The 21,354-nt window shown below is 35.3% G+C and overlaps 1 protein-coding gene across 1 annotated transcript in view; it reads right to left on the reverse strand.

The window, feature by feature from the left end:
* LOC132545629 (uncharacterized) overlaps positions 1–21,354 on the reverse strand; it is a 56,231-nt gene that overhangs the window by 19,218 nt on the left and 15,659 nt on the right. The window contains exons 9-14 of the mRNA XM_060209327.1: positions 20,789–20,960; positions 18,360–18,467; positions 17,742–17,866; positions 17,152–17,271; positions 10,127–10,260; positions 8,292–8,365 (exon numbers count right to left, since the gene is read on the reverse strand). Coding sequence (XP_060065310.1) covers positions 8,292–8,365; positions 10,127–10,260; positions 17,152–17,271; positions 17,742–17,866; positions 18,360–18,467; positions 20,789–20,960 — 733 coding nt within the window. The remainder of the gene's footprint in view (positions 1–8,291; positions 8,366–10,126; positions 10,261–17,151; positions 17,272–17,741; positions 17,867–18,359; positions 18,468–20,788; positions 20,961–21,354) is intronic.

The raw sequence follows: 21,354 nt of genomic DNA on the forward strand, positions 1-21,354 counted from the left end.
GAAACTCAACTTTTACCCCAAATACTCAGGATACCTTATAGCAGGCCTCCCTTATGCTGTTCAGAGCAATAGTCACCAGCTTTACAAGGATACTCCATCCAAAATTACCACCCAGCAAACTAACAAACCTTTATCCATTAATTTCTATATCATACACATATCTTTACTACCAGGTAGCTTTGAATCATACACATATTGATTCACTGTTCTGTAACCTCTTATATGTGACACATGATATAAACTCAAATCCTGAGATACTTGAACCTCAAAATGTTTACATTAAATATACCCTCAAGTTTTAAGACATGTTTAAGTTGCTATTTTTTCATTGCATCATTTTATATGTTTTTCAGTTTAATTTTTTTTTTTTGTGAACAAACATTTAATGTGTACATAAGAAGACAAATAATTTCAGTAAAATTAATAGGTCTATAGAATAATAATACAAATTTTATGTAATATTTAAAAAGGTTAGAAAGATCAAATCACAAACAAGAACACTGACAAACTGAACTCTTCAAAGAACATCTGTGCAACAACAAGAGGCCCAAGGGCCTTAACGTCACCTGAGTTACAATGCTTCTTTAACATGTCATAGATATAATCTTGTTAAAAAGGCAAAGTAGCTTGAGCTATTTTGTACACGTAACACAAATATAAACTGTGCATAATATTAACTGCTATCTCATGCTAAGGTTTCAAACCACATTTGAATTCAGAGAAATTATACTCAAAAATGTAATCTTCCTACATAAACTCTTCTATTCATGAACAGTATTTGGTTTGGGTATTGAGAAGATCTTTAAACATTGAGCCAATTTGACCCTTTTTGACTCGGTCCACCAGCCCCTGGGGGTCAGCCATGATCAATATGTATAAATTGTCAAACTCTCATACAAATAATTTTAACTTAGTCTGAACTAAATATAAGATAAACAAATTATGCTAAAAACGTAATTTTCCTATATAAACTATAGTAAAATTTAGCTCATCTCAAGAAGGTTATGTGAGACCCTGTAGGGTCTTGAAATTCATCATTTGTATGAAGCACCTTAGGATATTTTCACCCAAAAAGAGTATTTGGATCTACCTTATCTGTGTCTTGGGAAGAAGATTTCTGAAGTTTGAATCCTCAGACCCCTAGGGAGTGGGGACCATATAATTTACAATTTTGGTGCACCTCTGGCCATGGAAGGATTTTTTTCTAAATTTCACTGAAATCTGTTCAAGAGATTTCCAGAAGAAATCCAAAAGTTGAAAACTTACAATGCTCGACATAGGATGCATATCATATGAGACACAACATCGGACAAAAGGCGATCACAATAGGTCACAATGAGACTTTGTCTCAGGTGACCTTATAAAAATTACGAAGAGCGTTGGACAATTATCTGTTTCTGTCCCAGTCAAACAAATGTCTGCTACAATTTTACAAAGAACAACAGAACAATGTTCCTAAACGCTGCACAATACTGAGCACAGCCAAGGAAACTTTACCACTTATAAAGCAACATCACACATGAATCGTGTTTATCCAGTTTGACAAACATTAACAAGATCCAGGAACGGACTCCCACATAAACAGAGGAAGCTTGTGGATGGTTACACATGGACGGTTGGACGAACATGGATGGTTACACATGGACGGTTGGACGAACATGGATGGTTGGTTGGACGGATGTGGAAGGCAATGTGACAGACTGATCGTTATGAAGCCACCCTATGGATGAAACAGGAAACGTATAACCGACACGTCTTAGTGTATACCATTGTCAGTAGACAGTGTGTAGATGTCTTTTTTATCACCAGAGTTATTCCAATTGTTACCAAATCATCATTTATCAAAATGTTTTAAAGAAAAGTAACTGATATCATTCTAACTAGAATCTGAAAACCAGTCAAACTTTCAGAGTATCAATGTAATAAAAGTTATATTGTAATTAATATTTGTTTTACCTTATCTATATATATATTTTATCAGTCAAGAAAAAAAACTGAGAATCTTGAATTGAAAATCTAATATCATTTATAAAAATAAATAAAAAAATGAATATATTCCATCATTCATTTAAATCTTAATTTTTATTTGATATGAAAGAAAAAAAAAACTTTTTTATCAAACACACAATCTAGGTTATATATGGTTGTACAGTGTGTTTTATAAATCTACAAGTTCTCTACAATCTACAGAGACAGACAGCAAAAAGCAAATCTATCACAAACTATAGTGATAGAAAAAGTGCCGATATCTATATAAATATATATATATGTTGTGTGTGAAATAAAACAGACACTTCCTAAAAGCAATGTGGTAATATTTAAGGAAAAGCAAATTTAGCTGACAGCTAGGTGCTTGAGTCAGTGTTTTTACATTTTCCTACACTAGAGACACATGTCAATAGTTTAAAAGTATTGCCAATTTTATGCCACATGAATACAAGACATACTTGGTTATGTTTATAGGGGATTGCTATGATAGCTCATAGACCGTTTTGTATTTTGCCCTGTATCATATCATTGTATCATTTAATAAGATCAACAGGATATTAAATATAATTCTGTTCTGATTGGTTAAAATCTCCTGACTGGAAAAAGTTCTTGGCATTGTTGGTTTCAAATTTTAATATTTCTGTGTGGTAAGTTTCTCTGAATTATTTAATTTTGATGTGTTTTTATTTCCACATGATAGATTTAAAGTGATATTTTGTAGGTAAAGATATTTTTTAACCAATCATTAAGTACTGAAATCAATTCTTAAGTTGAAAGTTCACAAACTGTGCTGCAGGAATTTCCAGCGAGCCAGGTGATCCTATATACAGTTTGCTTTTCTTTGGGTTCTATTTTCAACCACTTTGAATTTCCAAAAAATACCATGAAGTACTGTTTGCACTATTATTGAGCAATTCCTTTAAGTTTATGTAACAGAGATCATTATTTATTTCAATGCCTCCATAAGGAATCGAACCCGGGACCCCTGGCTTACTAGTCAGACGCTCAACCAATCGAGCTAAAGAGAAATTCTCCCTAGCCGAGTGGTATATTGCGGCTAGTATTTTACCAGGGTCATATTTGTAATGTTTGATTAATGGGATTTTGAAACAATGGTTTGGAATTTTCATTTAAATTAACAAATGATCAGAATATGTTTACAAAAGATTTTAGAGATCCTGTTGTGATTTACCTTGTGTTTTCATCAGTAGACTACATATTGAAGAGCTATAAGAATAATAATGATACACGTTATAGTAGATCTATGCTACAACTATCATATGCATTTGTATGGAAGAGTTTGTCTTAGATCAAAATTATTTCTTCAATTGTTAGGTCTCTAACTGCATTTTTATACTCATTTAAAACAAACCTAGCTGTTTATAAAACTGAAGTTAACATAAAACTTACAGATAATCCTGCTGCTAAATTTGTATCACTTAGGCAACAGAAATAAACCTGTTAAGCGAAAACCAGGAACAAACATATCATGATATCTCATGCTTCACCAATACAGATGACCAGTATAGATGACCAATACTGATGTGAATTGTTGATATTTCACAATCAGATATGAGCTACAAATCTGGAGCCAAAGATACTTTAATTTTTGTTCATGCCTCTACAGATGACAAAGGGCTCGAGAGTTCTGTCCGCCATGAAAATGAGACAGGGTCTGTCAGGTCATTATATTGCTTCGATATGTTTGCAATGATTGGGACATAGTCCTATAACTATAGACAGGTAGGAAAAAACTATTTCCCCTGGAGATAGCATTTATACAACAACCTCAGACAACAGAATTGATTACTGTACTACAAATCTACATGGGGTCAGATATGCAGAGTCAAAATTGCTTGTGATATCTACAGCAACAGGAAGTGGCCATCATCGTCTACTAAACAGTAACCATCAGACACAGAATGGAATAACTCTGACAGATACATTGATATACAGGTTAACTGGACATATCAAACATCCTTCGGTACACATGCACTAAGGTTTCTTCACTGTCTATCTTGAGTTTAGAATCCTATTGTTAAATTGGGCAGTTAATTTCAAAGCAGTGCTGGAGTCTTTTTTACAGTAAATAGGATGCTTGGTGAAAAATGTGTACACAAGTAGATTTGCAAGATGTCTACTCAAAGCTGAAGTGGAAGCAAGCATTAATATGATAATGAGAATTTCCCTAAGTGTTGTGCCTCCAAATCAATGCAGTCAAGCTTTCTAACATACAGACCACCCTAACCTCATACAGGCCAGAATTTGGCCACTGGTCACTTAAGATTTCTGGTCAGAATTTGGACGGGCCTGCAGTTGAGGGTCTATGTAGACTTTGTTACTTTGTGTTGCTACCCAAGTGTGGAAAGCTGTGGGTAAGCGTTCTGTGTCGAAGCGATTGCCATCACTGAAATATTACAGTAGGATATACAGCTACTCACACCGATTCATATGGTTGACAAATGCCCACCATCTTGTGTTAGTAAATATTACAGGTATTACCAGGGGTTCAAATGTATCATTCTTCTATAATAATTTAAGCTGTAGGTGATTGTATCATGTAAACTGAAAACTTTTTTATTAAATTTTGATGAATTTTTGACTGATCTGATGCAGGCAAAAAATATTTTGAGTTCTGAAGTCATATGTTCAGAATGATTTGATTTTAAAACCCCTGCAGCCTATGGTAGTTAGATAAGTGATACACATGCAAATGTATTCCCTCATATAACTTGTGCTACCAGACACTGTTACCTTACACTTGATACAAAGACAGATTAACACAACACCAATAATTAGTCTGGGTCATCAATGTCGGTTATAGGGTCTGGTCGTGCAGTGGGAGGTGGTCGGGACGTCTTTGTGTGCTGGGTGGACACCCAGGTGTGATGTGCAGTGGGCACATATCGATTGGGACTGTAAAAATAGCCAAGGAATACAAAAATAACATCAGAATACCTCAACATGCTGTCTTCAGGTGGCAACATACATGTAACATATTAAATGATTTCCCTAACTACACAACCAAGGATAATTCAATGTATCCTGTCTCTATTATAGCCATGAATTGCAGAAGAAGAAGAAGAAGAAGAAGAAGGAGGAGGAGGAGGAGGAGGAGGAGGAGGAGCAGGAGAAGAAGAAGAAGAAGAAAGAAGAAGAATAACAACAACAACAACAACAACAACAACAACAACAACAACAACAACAACAACGACAACAATAACAACAACAACTGTTTCTTCAGTAAACAATTAAGAACATACAAGCTTTACTAATTTTTCATAAATCCAGATGAAATCCAGAGGCACAACACCAAGGTCCTATTCCACATATAATTCATAAGATCTAACACCAAAGCCAAATTGATGTGAAACCTAAGACAAATGAATATAACAACTAGAAAAATGTTCTTGTGAACAAAATCATATGTTTCCACATATTAACTGAGAACTGATTATTTATTATGAAATATTTACCAGCTTCAATACTTAAAATGACCTTTGACCTAGTGACATTGACTTAGTCATGAGTATCTCTATTGATAAATTTTGTTTCATAATGGTATGACGAAATGTTTACCAGTAAAAGTTTTTAAATTTGACCTTGACCTCTGACCTGGTGACACTGACCTGTGGTAAGATGACTTGCCATTTGATTTCAGTCAACTTTGCTTCTATACATCATAATAGCATTGTGAAATAAGCAGAAACATTTGGTAAAATTCTATCTTAAGTCACATATCTTTTCAAATTCGAAGTTACAACAACTCCATTTACATTTGATAATCAACACTTGTTGGTGATGAAATTTAAGTTTCAACAATAGGAAAACAACTTAATGAATGAAAATTTTGTAATTATTTGACCTTAACCTTGACTTTAACCTTGAGACCAAGGTCAGAAAGACCTAATTTCAGTGCACTGTACACCATCTGTGGGTGATGCAATTATCATTGTAGTTTTATTAAGTCATTTTCTGAACAAGAATATGCTGAAAATTCTGTACTTATTTGACCTTTGACCTAGACATGAAAGGCACTGTGACTAAATTTTGGTGCGCTGCACAACTTGTAGGTGATACATGAATGTTTCAAGTTTCAGCAAGATACCTTAAGCATTTTAAAAGAAAACACTCTGGATAAGCTTTTTATAGCATCAGTCCCTTTTTGGGGTAGCTAGCATTATATAGTCATTATCATGCATTCAATTAAATGTACTAAATACATACAGAATTAATCACTCGATATATAAAGGATTATCAAAATAGGATCAATAATATGAATGCATGCATATATGACGAATACAGACTCTCATATACTTTTAAATAACAGCTGACTTTTAACCCACAAGTTCATGGGTAAATTACAGCTTAAATCTCTATATATAGACCAAATTTCACATTCAATTGGCCTTCAGGATTCCAAGGTCAGCACAAGATAAATGCACTCTAGCTTTTTTGTTCTAATAGAGGGTGGATGACAGAAAGCACCTATAACAGCACTGGATTTAGCACAATAGGTAAATACCTATGATATAACAGCACTGGATTTAGCACAATATGGAAATACCTATGATGGATAGCCCAACCAAGGCTGTCCATTCCTTAGCATGGGAACGGCCGTATACAAACTGAAAAAACAATTTTAAGTTAAAAAGTTCACAAAAAGGAACAGATATATAATCTTGGGTTTATAATATCTGTGAAGAGGATATAAAACTGACATCCCTCTGGTAACCTTGAGAGAAATAACAGTGTAGAAAGTGTTCAAAGCAAAAAAATTATTCTTAAATCATGATTGCTGTACTTGTATATTGTGATATACCCCGTATACACTTCTGAATCCAGCCATGGTACACAAGTCATCACAGTAATGGACTGTTTTTGTTATGCATTTTTACTCATTAATATTCAAGGTTTGTGTATAAATTAATGAGGTAACATAGATAGCAAGTTTACCTTTCATATAGGTAATGGGGCTCATTTTCCTAATCGTATCTATGTTACGCGGTCAGCTTCCCAACAATTTTTTTTAACAGGTACTCTGGTTTCCTTTAACAAGTTATAAAGGAGGAAAATGGGGATACTATACAGTATTGCCGTAATGCAATGTCTCGATCAACATATCATTTCATACATCTTCACTGGAACTGAAAACATCCATTACCCATATCTTTATGAAAAACTCTTTTAAATGGTCTTTTCAAAACTTTATACAGCTGTAAATAGAATTTTTAGGCCCTGCATACTAAACTCTCCAATGTAAATGGTAGCACAATGTTAACTGGTCCACATTTGCAAAACAGAACTAAGAAGTAGATAGTGTCTACTTTTAGGTGAGTATAGTCATCTCTAAGGGGTTTGTCACACTAGAAACTTTGTCCTGTCCACCAACCTTCCATGGCACCAGTGGTAGCCAGTTTGTTCTGACCACTATTAATAGCAACTAAACTGGGAGTTGAGAGTGCGAGGAGCAGAGATGACCATGAGTGGACCGGGGATATCATTCCTACTCCAGAACACACTGAACGGAGAAACAAACAAGGAGTCAGGGTTAGCATTCAGCACTCCTTGTTAAACAACACTATTTCACTTCTAAAACTTTGAATTCATCATTATAACATTTCACATATAATTACATAAGATTAGTACTGTACATGAAAATATCTACATCAGTCTCCAATTTCAAGTACATAGTATCCCTCATATCTGAAGTCAACATTGTGTTAACCATAATGTTTTTATAATGAACCTATTTTACAGTAAACTTTTAAATTTTGACAAATCAAGAAGACCTTGAAGCCTTTGTAAATAGTTGACGGCTAAATACGTTGTAAAAATCAATTTGAAATGGCAAAACAATGTTTTAACTATGTACTATATATATTGCCAGCAACATTTTAACAATTCCTCAAACTGGGAGAGGTGATTATCACATGGTGCATTGTACATAAATTCATGGCCATTTACAACTCACCAGTCCTCTTCATACAATAAGCATTGAATATTCTACTTTACTAACCATGTACAGAATTGGATTACCAAAGGACACATCATAAACATGTGTCAGGCCAACTCCGAAATTTTCCCCTAACTAGGTCACACAAATTCATTAAGACATATGTCAAATATGAGTTCAATTCATTTAAAATTTTTTAGAAAATTATTTTTGTGTCAGGCTGGAATATGAAAATATGTCTATTTCATGAGTACAGCTGTACACTTTTCTTCCTATTGGCTGTAGTTATATAACCAGACTGGAGAGAAAACATGATAAACAGGATAAGATACTACAAAGTACTTACTATTGGTCGTACGGCTGCATAGGTTCTACGTCCACATAGGGGCGCTGCATCATCCATGGCATGTCTGCATTGTTCTGGAAACGGAGACAATTCAGAACAAAATATTACAACCGGAAATATCAATATCACAATACATCATTGTTAACTCACAAAGAATAATACAGTTTCTTAATGATCGACGGAACGTGTTGTTTTGGTTGTAAAAACACCTATGAAATACTATCTTAAACTCATTAATAATCACTGATTGTTATTACCAGCTGAAAAATCCTTCAATTTCATGTAAAATATTTAAATAGTGAAGTATATATTTTTGTCATATATGAAACCAAGTTGTTATTTTTTGGTCAGTAATATTTTTAATCTTTCATTTATTAGAATAATTAGTTGTTTAAATGAATAGCTGATGGTCTTTGCTGTTTAACTGAAACATGTTAGAAAATTGTCAAAACAGACAAATATATTAAGTTTTTTCATCAGCTATACCTGGGTTCTGACCTTATGGTCAGCCATATAGCAAGCACTCGATGACCTGACCCTTGTTTTAGTAGATGTTATACTTAACAAACCATATGAATGATTAATATGAAAGTCCATTGTTTTACTAATTAATTGTCATACTAGCCTCAAAATTAATATTTATTCATAAAACTTAACACTGAAACATTTACGATAAGCCAGTTAATAGCAGCATAAGAAGACACAATAATATAGGAGATATGACTTGCATAGATTACGAAGCAGCAATATCTGTTACATATGACACAAATCAACAACCAACACACAGAGGTTTACAGTCTGTCAGTAACCTGTCCCCATATTAAGGGGTATATACCTCCAGTTCTGCCAAACTATACCGTACACTGTCCCCCATAAACATTCCTGGTACTGTCCTTTTGGTGGCAGGGGACATGGGGGTCACACCTGGCTGGTGCCAGCCCCCCTGGGGGAATAATGTCATCACATCAGACACATTTCAATTCAGCCAAAGTAACCAAGAATGAACCAAATACAACATACTCACAAAAGTTAAGAATGGGTGATCTGTAATTAAGAGATTTTCGTCCAGAGATTTTATATTCGTACAGAAGTCAGTACTAGTATCTAGACTTATATATCATTGATAAACCACCACAGTTCAGTTTGTTAAACATATTTATGATCTACTTACAACAAAATCTGAGATTTTTTATATCAAGATTGATGAGGAGGGAGGTGGGTTTTCTGTTTTAACAAGTTCTGTTGTAGGAGGGATGTGGACTGTCTGTTTTAACAAGTTCTGTTGTTTACATACATACATACATACCGGTGCTGGAGGAGGGAGGTGGGTTGTCTGTTTTAACAAGTTCTGTTGTTTACATACATACATACCGGTGCTTGAGGAGGAAGCCAGTTGTCTGTTTTTAACAAGTTCTGTTGTTTACATACATACATACCGGTGCTGGAGGAGGAAGGCGGGTTGTCTGTTTTTAACAAGTTCTGTTGTTTACATACATACATACCGGTGCTGGAGGAGGGAGGTGGGCTGTCTGTTTTAACAAGTTCTGTTGTTTACATACATACATACCGGTGCTGGAGGAGGGAGGCGGGTTGTCTGTTTTAACAAGTTCTGTTGTTTACATACATACATACATACCGATGCTGGAGGAGGGAGGTGGGCTGTCTGTTTTAACAAGTTCTGTTGTTTACATACATACATACCGGTGCTGGAGGAGGGAGGCGGGTTGTCTGTTTTAACAAGTTCTGTTGTTTACATACATACATACATACCGATGCTGGAGGAGGGAGGTGGGCTGTCTGTTTTAACAAGTTCTGTTGTTTACATACATACATACCGGTGCTGGAGGAGGGAGGCGTGCTGTCTGTTTTAACAGGTTCTGTTGTTTAAGCAGCTCTATCTCATTCTGAAGCTGTAACATCTTCCTCAGCTGTTCCTCCTGAAGGCGTCGTAGCTGTGCCTCAAGTTCATCTGTCAGGATACAAGGTCAAAGTCAAGGTCAAACTTTTGGGGCCTTACCTCAAGGTCAAAAATAATAGGTTGCAATACTGACAATATATTTATATTTGAATAAATTAATATACTTAAATTAAATAATATTTTAAAACCTTATAGTAACTCCATTAATTATCTGTCTGCTTCACAAATCAATTTGAAGAAATGTGTCTCTCCTAAGTATATATATACGTATTTGCTAAGATCTATAGTGTATCATTAAAATCCTTACAGAAAATCAAGAAAAAATACTTTGTGTAAACAAAATAGCATGAAAAAAGGATATTTATTGTACAAATTTTTGAAAAAAAATATATCACCAATACAAAATTCTGATAAATTAGACAAAGGAAACCAATATAACAACAATCTGCATGTTAGTTACCATAGTTACTAACAACTACAATATCTTCAAGGGGAGGTAATCAATTTTTTTCAGCTACAACGGACGGTAATTCCATAACAAGGGACATACTCATTACTGAAAAAAAAAAACAGAATTTTTTCCTCAATAGAAGGGTGTTCAGGTCTAGAAAACCTTCCATAGAGAAGACAGATATCTGAGAGTAGCCATTATTGAGAAGGTGTTTTGCCTCCTGTGTATAGTGGGTGACATGACACCACTGTTACTGTAATTTACTTTGAACTGGTAAGTAGTGAAAGACTCATATTGTAGATAAGTTATTACAGATATATAACATCAATACTGGTATTCAATTGACCATTGAGATAGGATTGATTGAAAGCAGTTGATGATTATTTCCTTGATAAAATACACCTTTTAAAAGCTGTTGAGTCGTGTGATTTATGAATCTGATTACATTTCTTTTCACACTTCAAAACCTCCTATTTATAATTAAATCGAGACTGATCTGCTATTTACTTTGATTATGCCTGACTATAAATACCATTTCTATCAACAAATATCTTTATCCCACTGGGACATTTTTCTAGATCACATTTCACATAGATATTATCATTTCATTGCAAATTTTTTAGATTGAATATGATTTCATATACCTGGTCTCCTTTATTCATCTCATTTCATCCACAAAATACAAGAAAATTCACAACCAGTGGAATGAAATTATCGAACTATTAAATACAATCAGAAAAACTTTCATTTTTGTTCTTAAAAAAAAAAAATTTATTGATAAATAATTTGTGTTACCATTAAAGTAAAACCTTTATATTACGGAATGTTTACATAGTATGGTATAAAACAGTCTCTTTCATGAGAATTAAGCACCATAACCTTGCTGTGATAAAGAAATCCTTTACCAGCCATGTTTTATTATATGTTCAGATAACACATCAAGATGGTTTGAGGAAATATTGAAACAAATAACACTTTTTTATAACATCTTCAATGAGAACATGATGATCATAAAGGAAGATTAATTTGGCAAATCTATGTCCAGCTACAGAATCAGGCAAATTATAGTGCTGGTAGCATTGTTTTAGAGTTTTATTTTGGCATGTAAAATTATCCCAGTCAGTAATGAAAATTCAAAAAATGTCACATCTCATGACTAACCCTGCTGGGAAATGTTTACAGCAGGTTTAAAATGAAAAAATTATCCCAGTTGGTAGTGAAAAGGTAAAGAACATCACATTTTACATGAAATATTTTTCACATTGGTCCTACATAGATAAAAAGATATCTACTATCAATCATTAATAATTGTAATTAACACAAAAGACAACTTCAAAATAATTCCTAAACTGTTAATATAGCCAGGAACCACTTAAAATGGTGAAATAATGTGTCTCTAAAATAGAAGTGATTCAGTCACATGATGATGATGAAGAAAGTGAATCAGCACAGATAATACATATATCGATTCTTATATTTTAGAAATTTTTCTCATTTGTGGGAGAGCTATACAAATCACTTTCCTGTAATGTCCATGATTACTTTAGCTAAATCTAAACCATTCTTCAGGAATTTTCAAATGACATGTGTTCTGTTGTTAGCTTTTTGTTCAACATGAATGTTCAGGATTTTAATTTGGGAAAGCAAAGATGGTTGACAAAAGGTTATTTAAATACATCGCCTCTGTCGAAAATGAATGGATTCCATACAAATCAGGAAAGCCTGATTATAACCAACATTCAACTCTGATAATGGGCATCAATTCTACGTCCCAGTACTGACCATAATAAAAATCTAACATGGCCATGTCAATGCCTCTTTCACCGAAAGTAGATTAAAGGTTAACTTACAACAAAAAAGTGGTTTTAATTAGCAGGTAGATCAGAATACTAATTACAAAGTGGTTCTCAGTTCAATATTCAGGTTGAGTACAGGAATCTCCATGATAATTATTTTAATATTAAACCTACCAGCATTCTGATCCAACAGAACAAGATCAGGTGTATAGCCTACAGATGTCAATACAGTGTTGTATGTGTGGTATTGGTGTCATATTGTTATTGTCTGTACATCACCAACTAAAATACTGGCTTGTCAGAAACGGCCACGCAATGTGTTTAACTGTTAACTATGTGCCGAATATATACTAAGAGGAAAAGAAACACAACTTCAACTTTATCCTTTACCATTTAAAAAATAAAATTCATGAGCAATAAATGTGCATGCTTTAATAGGGACAATGTTCTGGGTTGCTAGAAAATCCCTACTGCTTCTTGCAACTTCTGGCCTAGCATTATGCTGAAAGGTCAAATAATGCCTTCTAATGAAAGGCACAACATGTGGCCCCAGGATCTCATCTTGATAGTGTACAGCCATAAAATTTCCATTGATGATCACTAAAGAAATTCCTCCTCACACCATAAGTGATCCATCCCAAAATCTGTCCTGTTCCAAAACACAAGCTTCCACAAGGTGCTCTCCCTGACAACTGTACACACATTGACGGCCATGTTATCAAAACAACATGAATCAAGATTCATCCGTGAAGAGCATGGACTATCAATATATTATAGGAAAACATCTGTGGACATGTCAACCATCACATATGATGAGGTGCCTACTGTTGTGGTGTCAGTGGCAAACCAATGCGGTGGCAAATTGGTAGTAAACTTGCCACTCAGTCTATTTCTCCCAATCTTCTTTTGGTGGATTTGATGGTTTCCATTGTCAATGGTATTTTGTGCTGTTTCGGCTGCCATTAAACTCCTGTTATGCGAGAAGGAAAGGCTTATAAACCAGTCTTTACATTTGGACATTCAGATTTTGACCTGTCATCAGCTCTTTCTGTGGTGTTGAGCCATAAATCTAGCTGGCTTACAGTGGATTAGTGAACTCCGAAGTGAGTAGCGACCTGCTGTTGAGTGTTACCTTCAATTAGCATTTCAAGAGCACATCCTCTCTCAAGTTGGGATAGCTGTGGCATATTTGACTTGGGCTTTTTAAGAGTGACCTTGACCTGTAATCTGGCAACTTCTCATTAGATTCTGGCCATCATTGCTTGATAGGTCCATAAGAAAATATTTGTCAGTAAAATAATTCAAATTTGACCTTGACCTTTCAATGATGACCTTGACCTGTGATCAGGTGACTTTTCATTTGGTTACAGTCAAGTATGTTTCATTACATCATAAAGAATTATTTATTAGTAACATCTAGAAAAACATTTTTGTGCTGTTGAATCCGATTTCTATTTCTAGAAATGATGACCTTGACCTTTGACCTCTGAACATTGAAAATCATTGGAGAGCTAGCAGTAGGAATCAATGGAGGGAGTCTGAGTATGATTATTCAAACAGAACTGAGGATATTATGTAGAAAAAACAATTTTCTATTTACAGTTATAGTGACCTTCCTTCAAAAAAGCATCGGGTAAAATTTGAGTGGCCCTAAAGAACTTGAGACATTGTGCTGAAAGTATGGACAGGCAGAACATACTCATTCAAGTATACTTGCAGGTTGCATTAATAGTTCATTCAGTACACAGACTAACCAATCTGATAGCTATGGGAAACAGCATTACCGACATGGGGCCCTAATTATAAGTAAGTCATATTTTGAGATAAAACAATATCTTTATTTAAACTATAAAGAATATACAACGTACTATACATCAGGATAAACATAAGATATTGTAGTACATAATTCCAGTGTACTGGCAAGAAATTAAAATCCTAGTAAAAATTTATTCAAACCAAAATATTCAAGGTATTCAACAGAATGAAAGAACATCAACCGATGTAGCTTTAACTTAATATCACTCTGGTAATTAAAATATATACTCAATTACACTTCTGTATTACCTATAATATAAAATATTTTTGTACCCAATGTTCCTGCTGAAATATACCCATTAAGGACCCAATCATAGATAAAGAAAGGTACCTTTTGAGGCAATGTACATTATTTACATTTTAAGCCTGCCATATCAGGTACTCCATTTTCCTCCTCGAGTCCTAATCTGTCTGGCCACTAAGAGCATTGAATATACAAGGTAAGTTAATATAACTCACAAATATTGTAAATTAACAAAAAGTCTGTATTTAATCCTTAGATAATAACATAAATGAAAGACGTTATTATAAGTACAGGGGTAATGTACATATATTGTCTCACAGCTGATGATAGAGTATGACCTTATATGGTAATATCTGTACGTATGGCAGTGGATGGTCAAGAAACGTAAACATAACAAACATTTGCTAAAATCTGGACTTAATGTTGTGTTCAGCGATAATGACCTGTAAGATCCCAGCTAAACCTTTAGCATGGAGACAGCAATTCAGTAAAGAAGAAAATTAATATTCCTTTTTCAAACATCTGAAGTATTGTTCTCTCTTCCTCTGGTTGGATGTGTTTCTTAAGAAGACTTGAAATAGATTTATGCAGAGTCTTAGAGTAAAATATACTGGAGAAAGTCCCCTAAGGTTTTTTTTAAGCTTTTTATGAAACTGAACAACTCACATCACAAGGCAAGTTTATGTGAAATTTGTCATAATTACCAGGCATGTATTGTAATCATAAAACAAGTATTTAATGTACCTTGAGAAGACAGAAAACTGAGATAAGTCTTTTCAATGGTATATGTTATAATATCTCGCCATCCTACATTTGCCATGACCCCTGACCTGTTACCATGGTAACCAGCGATATCCTCTATTAACAGTGATCAGAATTGTAAGTACTTCTGACCCAAGATGTGACTTGGAAAGTAGGTCGCAGTTACCTACTTTAAAAACCAATGGTCAAGTTATGATATAGACAGTCTATACAGGCATATCACTTAAATGTCATTTTTCTTAAATATAAATGTGTGCTACATCTTGTGAAATATATAACAGCATATTCAAGCACCAGATGAAATGCGTAGTCAAGTAAATATAGTAATTCAATGTAATCCATTAGATATATATATATATATATATACTGTTGTGATAAAGGACACTTTTAAGAATTCCTGATATTTCACTGGTATATGTTATACAGTATCTGACCAACCTACACAGTTCACCACATACGATAAGAATCATAGAACAGTTCTAAATCACGCGCTGAGTATGTACAAGTCATACATAAATGTTTCAGACGTCTACTCTTTAATGGTTTATTTACATAACCTCCTTATCTTGACATCATAAACCAAACTATTCCAGAATGTCTGCCTAGTGCACCGAATCAACCTGTCAACCATGCAAGGTCATAGTCTGGTCCACTTGTCCATCATACTAGGTCACACCTTGGTCCACCTGTCCATCATCCTTGGGCACATCTAGCCACATGTCTTTAATCCGAGGTCACACCCTGATCCATCTGTCACCATCCAAGGTTAAATCTGGTATATCTGGTGGTGATCCAAGGCGACAATCTGGTCCTCCATTCCACAAAAACAGGTTCTCAACAACACCCTGATTCACCTGTCTTAAATCCAAGGTCATAATCTGGTCCATTTTTCAAGGTCACATACTAGTCCATAGTCCCAGGCCACACTCAGGTCCATCTGTCCACACCCAAAGGTCATACCCTAGAAGGCTGTCCCAAAACAACTCCTTTGTCCGCATAGCTATTCCTAAATATTATCGGTCTACCTAGTTGTCTGTACATATGTATGATATCACTTTGCGGAGATGTTGGTTTACGATTGTTATCATACGGATTCCTTGGAAGAATATCAGTATTACTTTTACCACCTTCCTGAAAGTGATTTTGGTGGTGAGAATGACCACCTCTACCCCAGTTGGGCTGGTAGTAGTTATCTGCAAGGTTAGAAAAATGGGAATGAGATCGTAAATAGTCATGCTTGTGTCCATGTGGTTTCTCATCACTCTTATCCTTTTCATCATCAGAATCGAAAAACGGCATAGCTCTGTATTCATCTTCTTTCTTTTTTTCTAATTTCAAATATTCAGCAAAAGACCCACGTGGTTCCTCTCTTTCATCAGTGATTTCCCTCAGGTCAAGGCGAGGAACAGTGGGCTTGTTAGACTTGTCTGATTTCAGTTCTTTACTTTTCAGCTGTTTTATCTCCAGATCTGCCAACTCTAGATCCAAACGATTAAGTTCTCTCTGATATTGTGATATAGTCACATTCTTGTGAGGTTCGCTACTACTTTGACCTTGGTTAGCTCCATGACCTTGAATAGGCCTCTGACCATGGTAAAGACTATTTGGATAAGAACCATCGATGTGACTTAGCTGGTGTGCCACAGATGACTGATGGTCTGTGGTACTTTTCTTGCTTTCACTTAGCGACAAACTATGTACAGAAGACTTCCGGGACCTCTCTCCATTATGACTTTTCTCAGACAATTGCTGCACAAGATGGCCATACTGTGCCTCAAATCTATCGAGTCTGTCATGGGGATCCCTCTGGGATGGAGCCTGTAATATGGGATTAAAGCTGACCCTAGGGTTAGTGTCTTTAGGGTATTGCCTACCTTCTCGGTCAGACTTCTTCCGGTTATGAAAGTTCTGTTCCTGTAGAAGCATCAGCTCTTTGTGTAGTCTTTCGTTCTCTATCTCCAGCATCTGTAGCTGGCCAAGATGGTCCTTCTTGTCTGTAACATACATATAACTGACCATTACTTACCAGTAATTCACCAACTTGTCTAGGCAAATGTGTTAGCATTCAGTTGACATATTTATTGAACTGTCGCACCTAATAAAAATATGAAGTTTGATACTTTAAGGAACTGGTTTTAATAATGCTTTCTTTTTCTAAGACAGCTTTTATTTTTATTTAAGAAATTTTACTTAGCAAAAAATCAAACATATTTAAATACTGTCTTAATAAAATCAAAACCTTCTTACATAAAGTTCACCTGTATTGAACAATTATATACTACAAAACCACTATCTAGACTCTCTTTTGTGTCTGTAATCTGCTTCATACCATCTTCCTTGTTTGTCTATGGATACCAATATCTTCTGCTCCACATATACAGGGTTGATAGTTACTGTTTGTTCCATGTCGTCTTTGTTAACAGTGTCTATAGCAATCAATGTTTGACAGTACATGTTAAATTACCTTTTTTATCTGGAGCCTGTTTCATGCCATCCTCTATACTTTGAGCCTCAGCCTGCATCTGTGCCATCTGTGCCAGCACATCAGGATCATTACCACCATTTTGGAGATATGCCTGCCTCATTGCACTGCAACATTATACAAACAGGATTTATTAGCTGTACTTAATTTTCTTTATTTGTTGTTGGGTTCATTACCCCAAGAACAAATATGGTGGTCATAGTTGGGGGTGGGGGTGGGGTGGGGGTGGAGTGGGGGTGAGGGTGGGGGGTGGGGTTGGGGGTGGGGTTGGGGGGGGGGGGTGGGTGAGTGGGGCTTTGTATGTAGCAGCTGGTTAAAGTGCTCTCCTTAGTTACTTTTCTAAAGTTACAAAAAACTTTCTAGAGCTAGTTTTCTTTTAACTTCTGAAAAAAAAACCCATCAAGATTGAAAAAAAATACCATTTACAACAAATTTTGTTGTGTAAATTCTTCATTTTATCCTATGACTTATAAAGCATTGCATTATCAATGGTGTGATATAAATGGTGAATCCAGCCTCCCACTGACCACAGACTAAGCAGGGATATCTTTTGTAGATTTTGTAAGTAAGTTTTATTAGCGTGCAGTGTGATGTACCCACCTGATCTCGGCCACCAGTGAGTTGCCATAGTATACAGGATAAACGTAAGACTTCCGGTCAGTGGCTGGCAATGCTGGGGGCTGGGGCTGTGTGGCCTTCTCTACCTCTCTAAAACACAGAAACAGGCTCATAAAAACTTGGTTAAGTCAGCCTCCATTATATACAGACACCTGTCTAGTATGTACACATTCCGTTATATACAGACACCTGTCTAGTATGTACACATTCCGTTATATACAGACACCTGTCTAGTATGTACACACAGACACCTGTCTAGTATGTACACATGACGTTATATACAGATACCTGTCTAGTATGTACACATGACGTTATATACAGACACCTGTCTAGTATGTACACATTATGTTATATACAGACACCTGTCTAGTATGTACACATTCTGTTATAAACAGACACCTGTCTAGTATGTACACATTCTGTTATATACAGACACCTGTCTAGTATGTACACGTTACATTAAATACAGAACCTCCCTTCTGTTGATGATAACAGTAAAAACCTGTCTGTACCAACACCTCTGCATACAGACCCCTGGCCAGTCAGCAGTCCATCACTGATCATTATAGTGCAACAGTAACAACCTGACTACAGCTGTCCAGTGTAACATTACAGCATATCAGTAACAAACTATGTTGATAACACACAGAAACATGTCTTTCTAACATTTCTCTATATGCACGTCATATACAAATTAACAAGATGTAATGTCAGTCAAATGTTAGTTAAGTCATGATTCACTAAAGAAGGCATATACAACTACCTGAAAGCTTAAGACTAAAAAATATTGATTCCAATTTTAAACATGTAGAGACACATAATGACTGATATACCAATATATATTCTATTAGCAATATTGATTTTAACAGATCCATGCGTACTTAATTTATTTTACAGTTTCTGACAAGACAATATCTCAATTCATGTTTATCAATACCAAACAACTGGATCACCAAACTGAAGGCAGTGATTCCATGCCTTAGTGCACCCGAAGTTTCATAATGTGTTATGATCATGTATCATCTCTATTTTTGAAAGTTAATTTTATCGAAAAATAAGTAATATTTACAGCAATTTTTTTTTCATTTTAAAATTTAATATTTGTTTAATCTGAAGTACTGTTAGACTAAAGCACTATAGGGGTACTGATGATTGTGAAGCATTTGTTCATTTAGCATATCGGGGAACGAATGCTACTCTGAAATAATATATTATTGGATCAACTGCTAAGCAGATCCATCATGAAATATCACAACATTACACCTGAAAAAAAGATTAATTAATAAATACAAGAATGATATACTAAATCTCTTGTAATATGATATTAACTACATTCTAGATAGATATATAATTAATAAAAGTTTACGTAACAAAACTAAACATTCTACAGATAAAATAAAACACAAAAACAAAAAATGTTAAAGTGACGCATGCAAATGAACTGATTAAACAAAAACTCTTGGTCAAACCTGAGCGGCCATGCCTGTAGTGGTTGGAAGCTTGGCTGATCCGAGACATGATGACTAGGGTAAGGATGACTAGAGTACGGGCAAAACTGACCAGGGTAAGTTTGATGGGAGGGTAAATAGCAACTATATTGGTCACCTGACTGTAGGAGTAGAGGTTTATATCCCTGCTGTCGCCCTCCAGAAGCCATTCTGTCCTTCATACTCTCCATGTGTCTACGGAGGTTTTTGTATCTATCTACAAGGCTCTGCTCTTCCGACTTTTGTTCAGAATCATTCAAATCATCAATTCCATCAGAGGTTTTATGATCCTTAAAATTTTGAATGCCATCTTGTATTACAGTACTCGGAGTGCGGAATTCCATTTTACTTGAAATTTCATGTAATGGGGACAAAATGTCTGCAGATTGAGCCAAAAGTCTTTCTGTAGTGTCTCTAGAGTCTGTTGTGATTCTACGGACTTCTGCAGAACAAGAATTACGAGATAGTTTTGAATGTGTTGTCTGTGATACTGGGGTGACCCTCCTAAGCTCTTTTCCGTTGCCTGCCAGTCCAGTCTGTAAACTTTCTTTCCCTCGACCAGTCACAATCATATCCACTGCTTTCTCAGAGTCTGGATCATCTAGGAGCTTGTTCTCCAATGCTTCCAGTATATTCATAGATGCCTCCATATTTTCAATGAGATTAGTTGCCTTGCTACACACAGGTATACAACAAAGGTTTTTATCTAGTTATAAGAAACATCTACAAATACTATTTCTTATAATTCAATCCATGATATATAAGTAAAAACTAGTAAATCTACAGATACAAAATCAGAGCACAACAGAAAGATTACAAAATATTATATACTTTTGTTGTTAAAAGTTATTGTACTACAAACATTATACCTATGTAGGAATATTTAAATGGAATAAGCTGGATTTAGAGATAAATATTACTAACATGAAGTTGACTCGTTGACCATGGATGTCATAAAGTTGCCTTCTGAGATCGTCCAGTGCCAGCTTGTTACGTTCCTCTTGGGCACGGAGTTCTGACAGAAGTTGTGTTGTATTATCTGTGGGTTGTGGTTTGCTTCCCTTGTTAGCCAGCTCCTCAAGACGTCGTCTAATATCTGTCACAAAAAGTCAATCTTATTATTTTGCATTCTTGTATCACTATAAAAAATGAATACAAGTAGCACTTTCTTGAAGCTAACATATCTTTGACTGATCATTTTTCTCCAGTCATGTTTTGGAATATATTCCCTATCCTAACAACACCTATTTTACACCTCCCTGCCCTGATTACGCCTATCTTACACCTTCCTACCCTGATTACACCTATCTTATGACTCCCTTCTCTGATTACACCTATCTTACACCTCCCTACCCTGATTACACCTATCTTACACCTCCCTACCCTGACTACTCCTATCTTACACCTCTCTACCCTGATTACACCTATCTTACACCTCCCTACCCTGATTACACCTATCTTACACCTCCCTACCCTGATTACACCTATCT

The sequence above is a fragment of the Ylistrum balloti genome, unplaced genomic scaffold, assembly GCF_031769215.1.
Source record: "Ylistrum balloti isolate Yb309-2 unplaced genomic scaffold, AGI_CSIRO_Ybal_v1 Utg369850, whole genome shotgun sequence".
In the NCBI taxonomy this organism is placed as follows: Eukaryota; Metazoa; Mollusca; class Bivalvia; order Pectinida; family Pectinidae; genus Ylistrum; species Ylistrum balloti.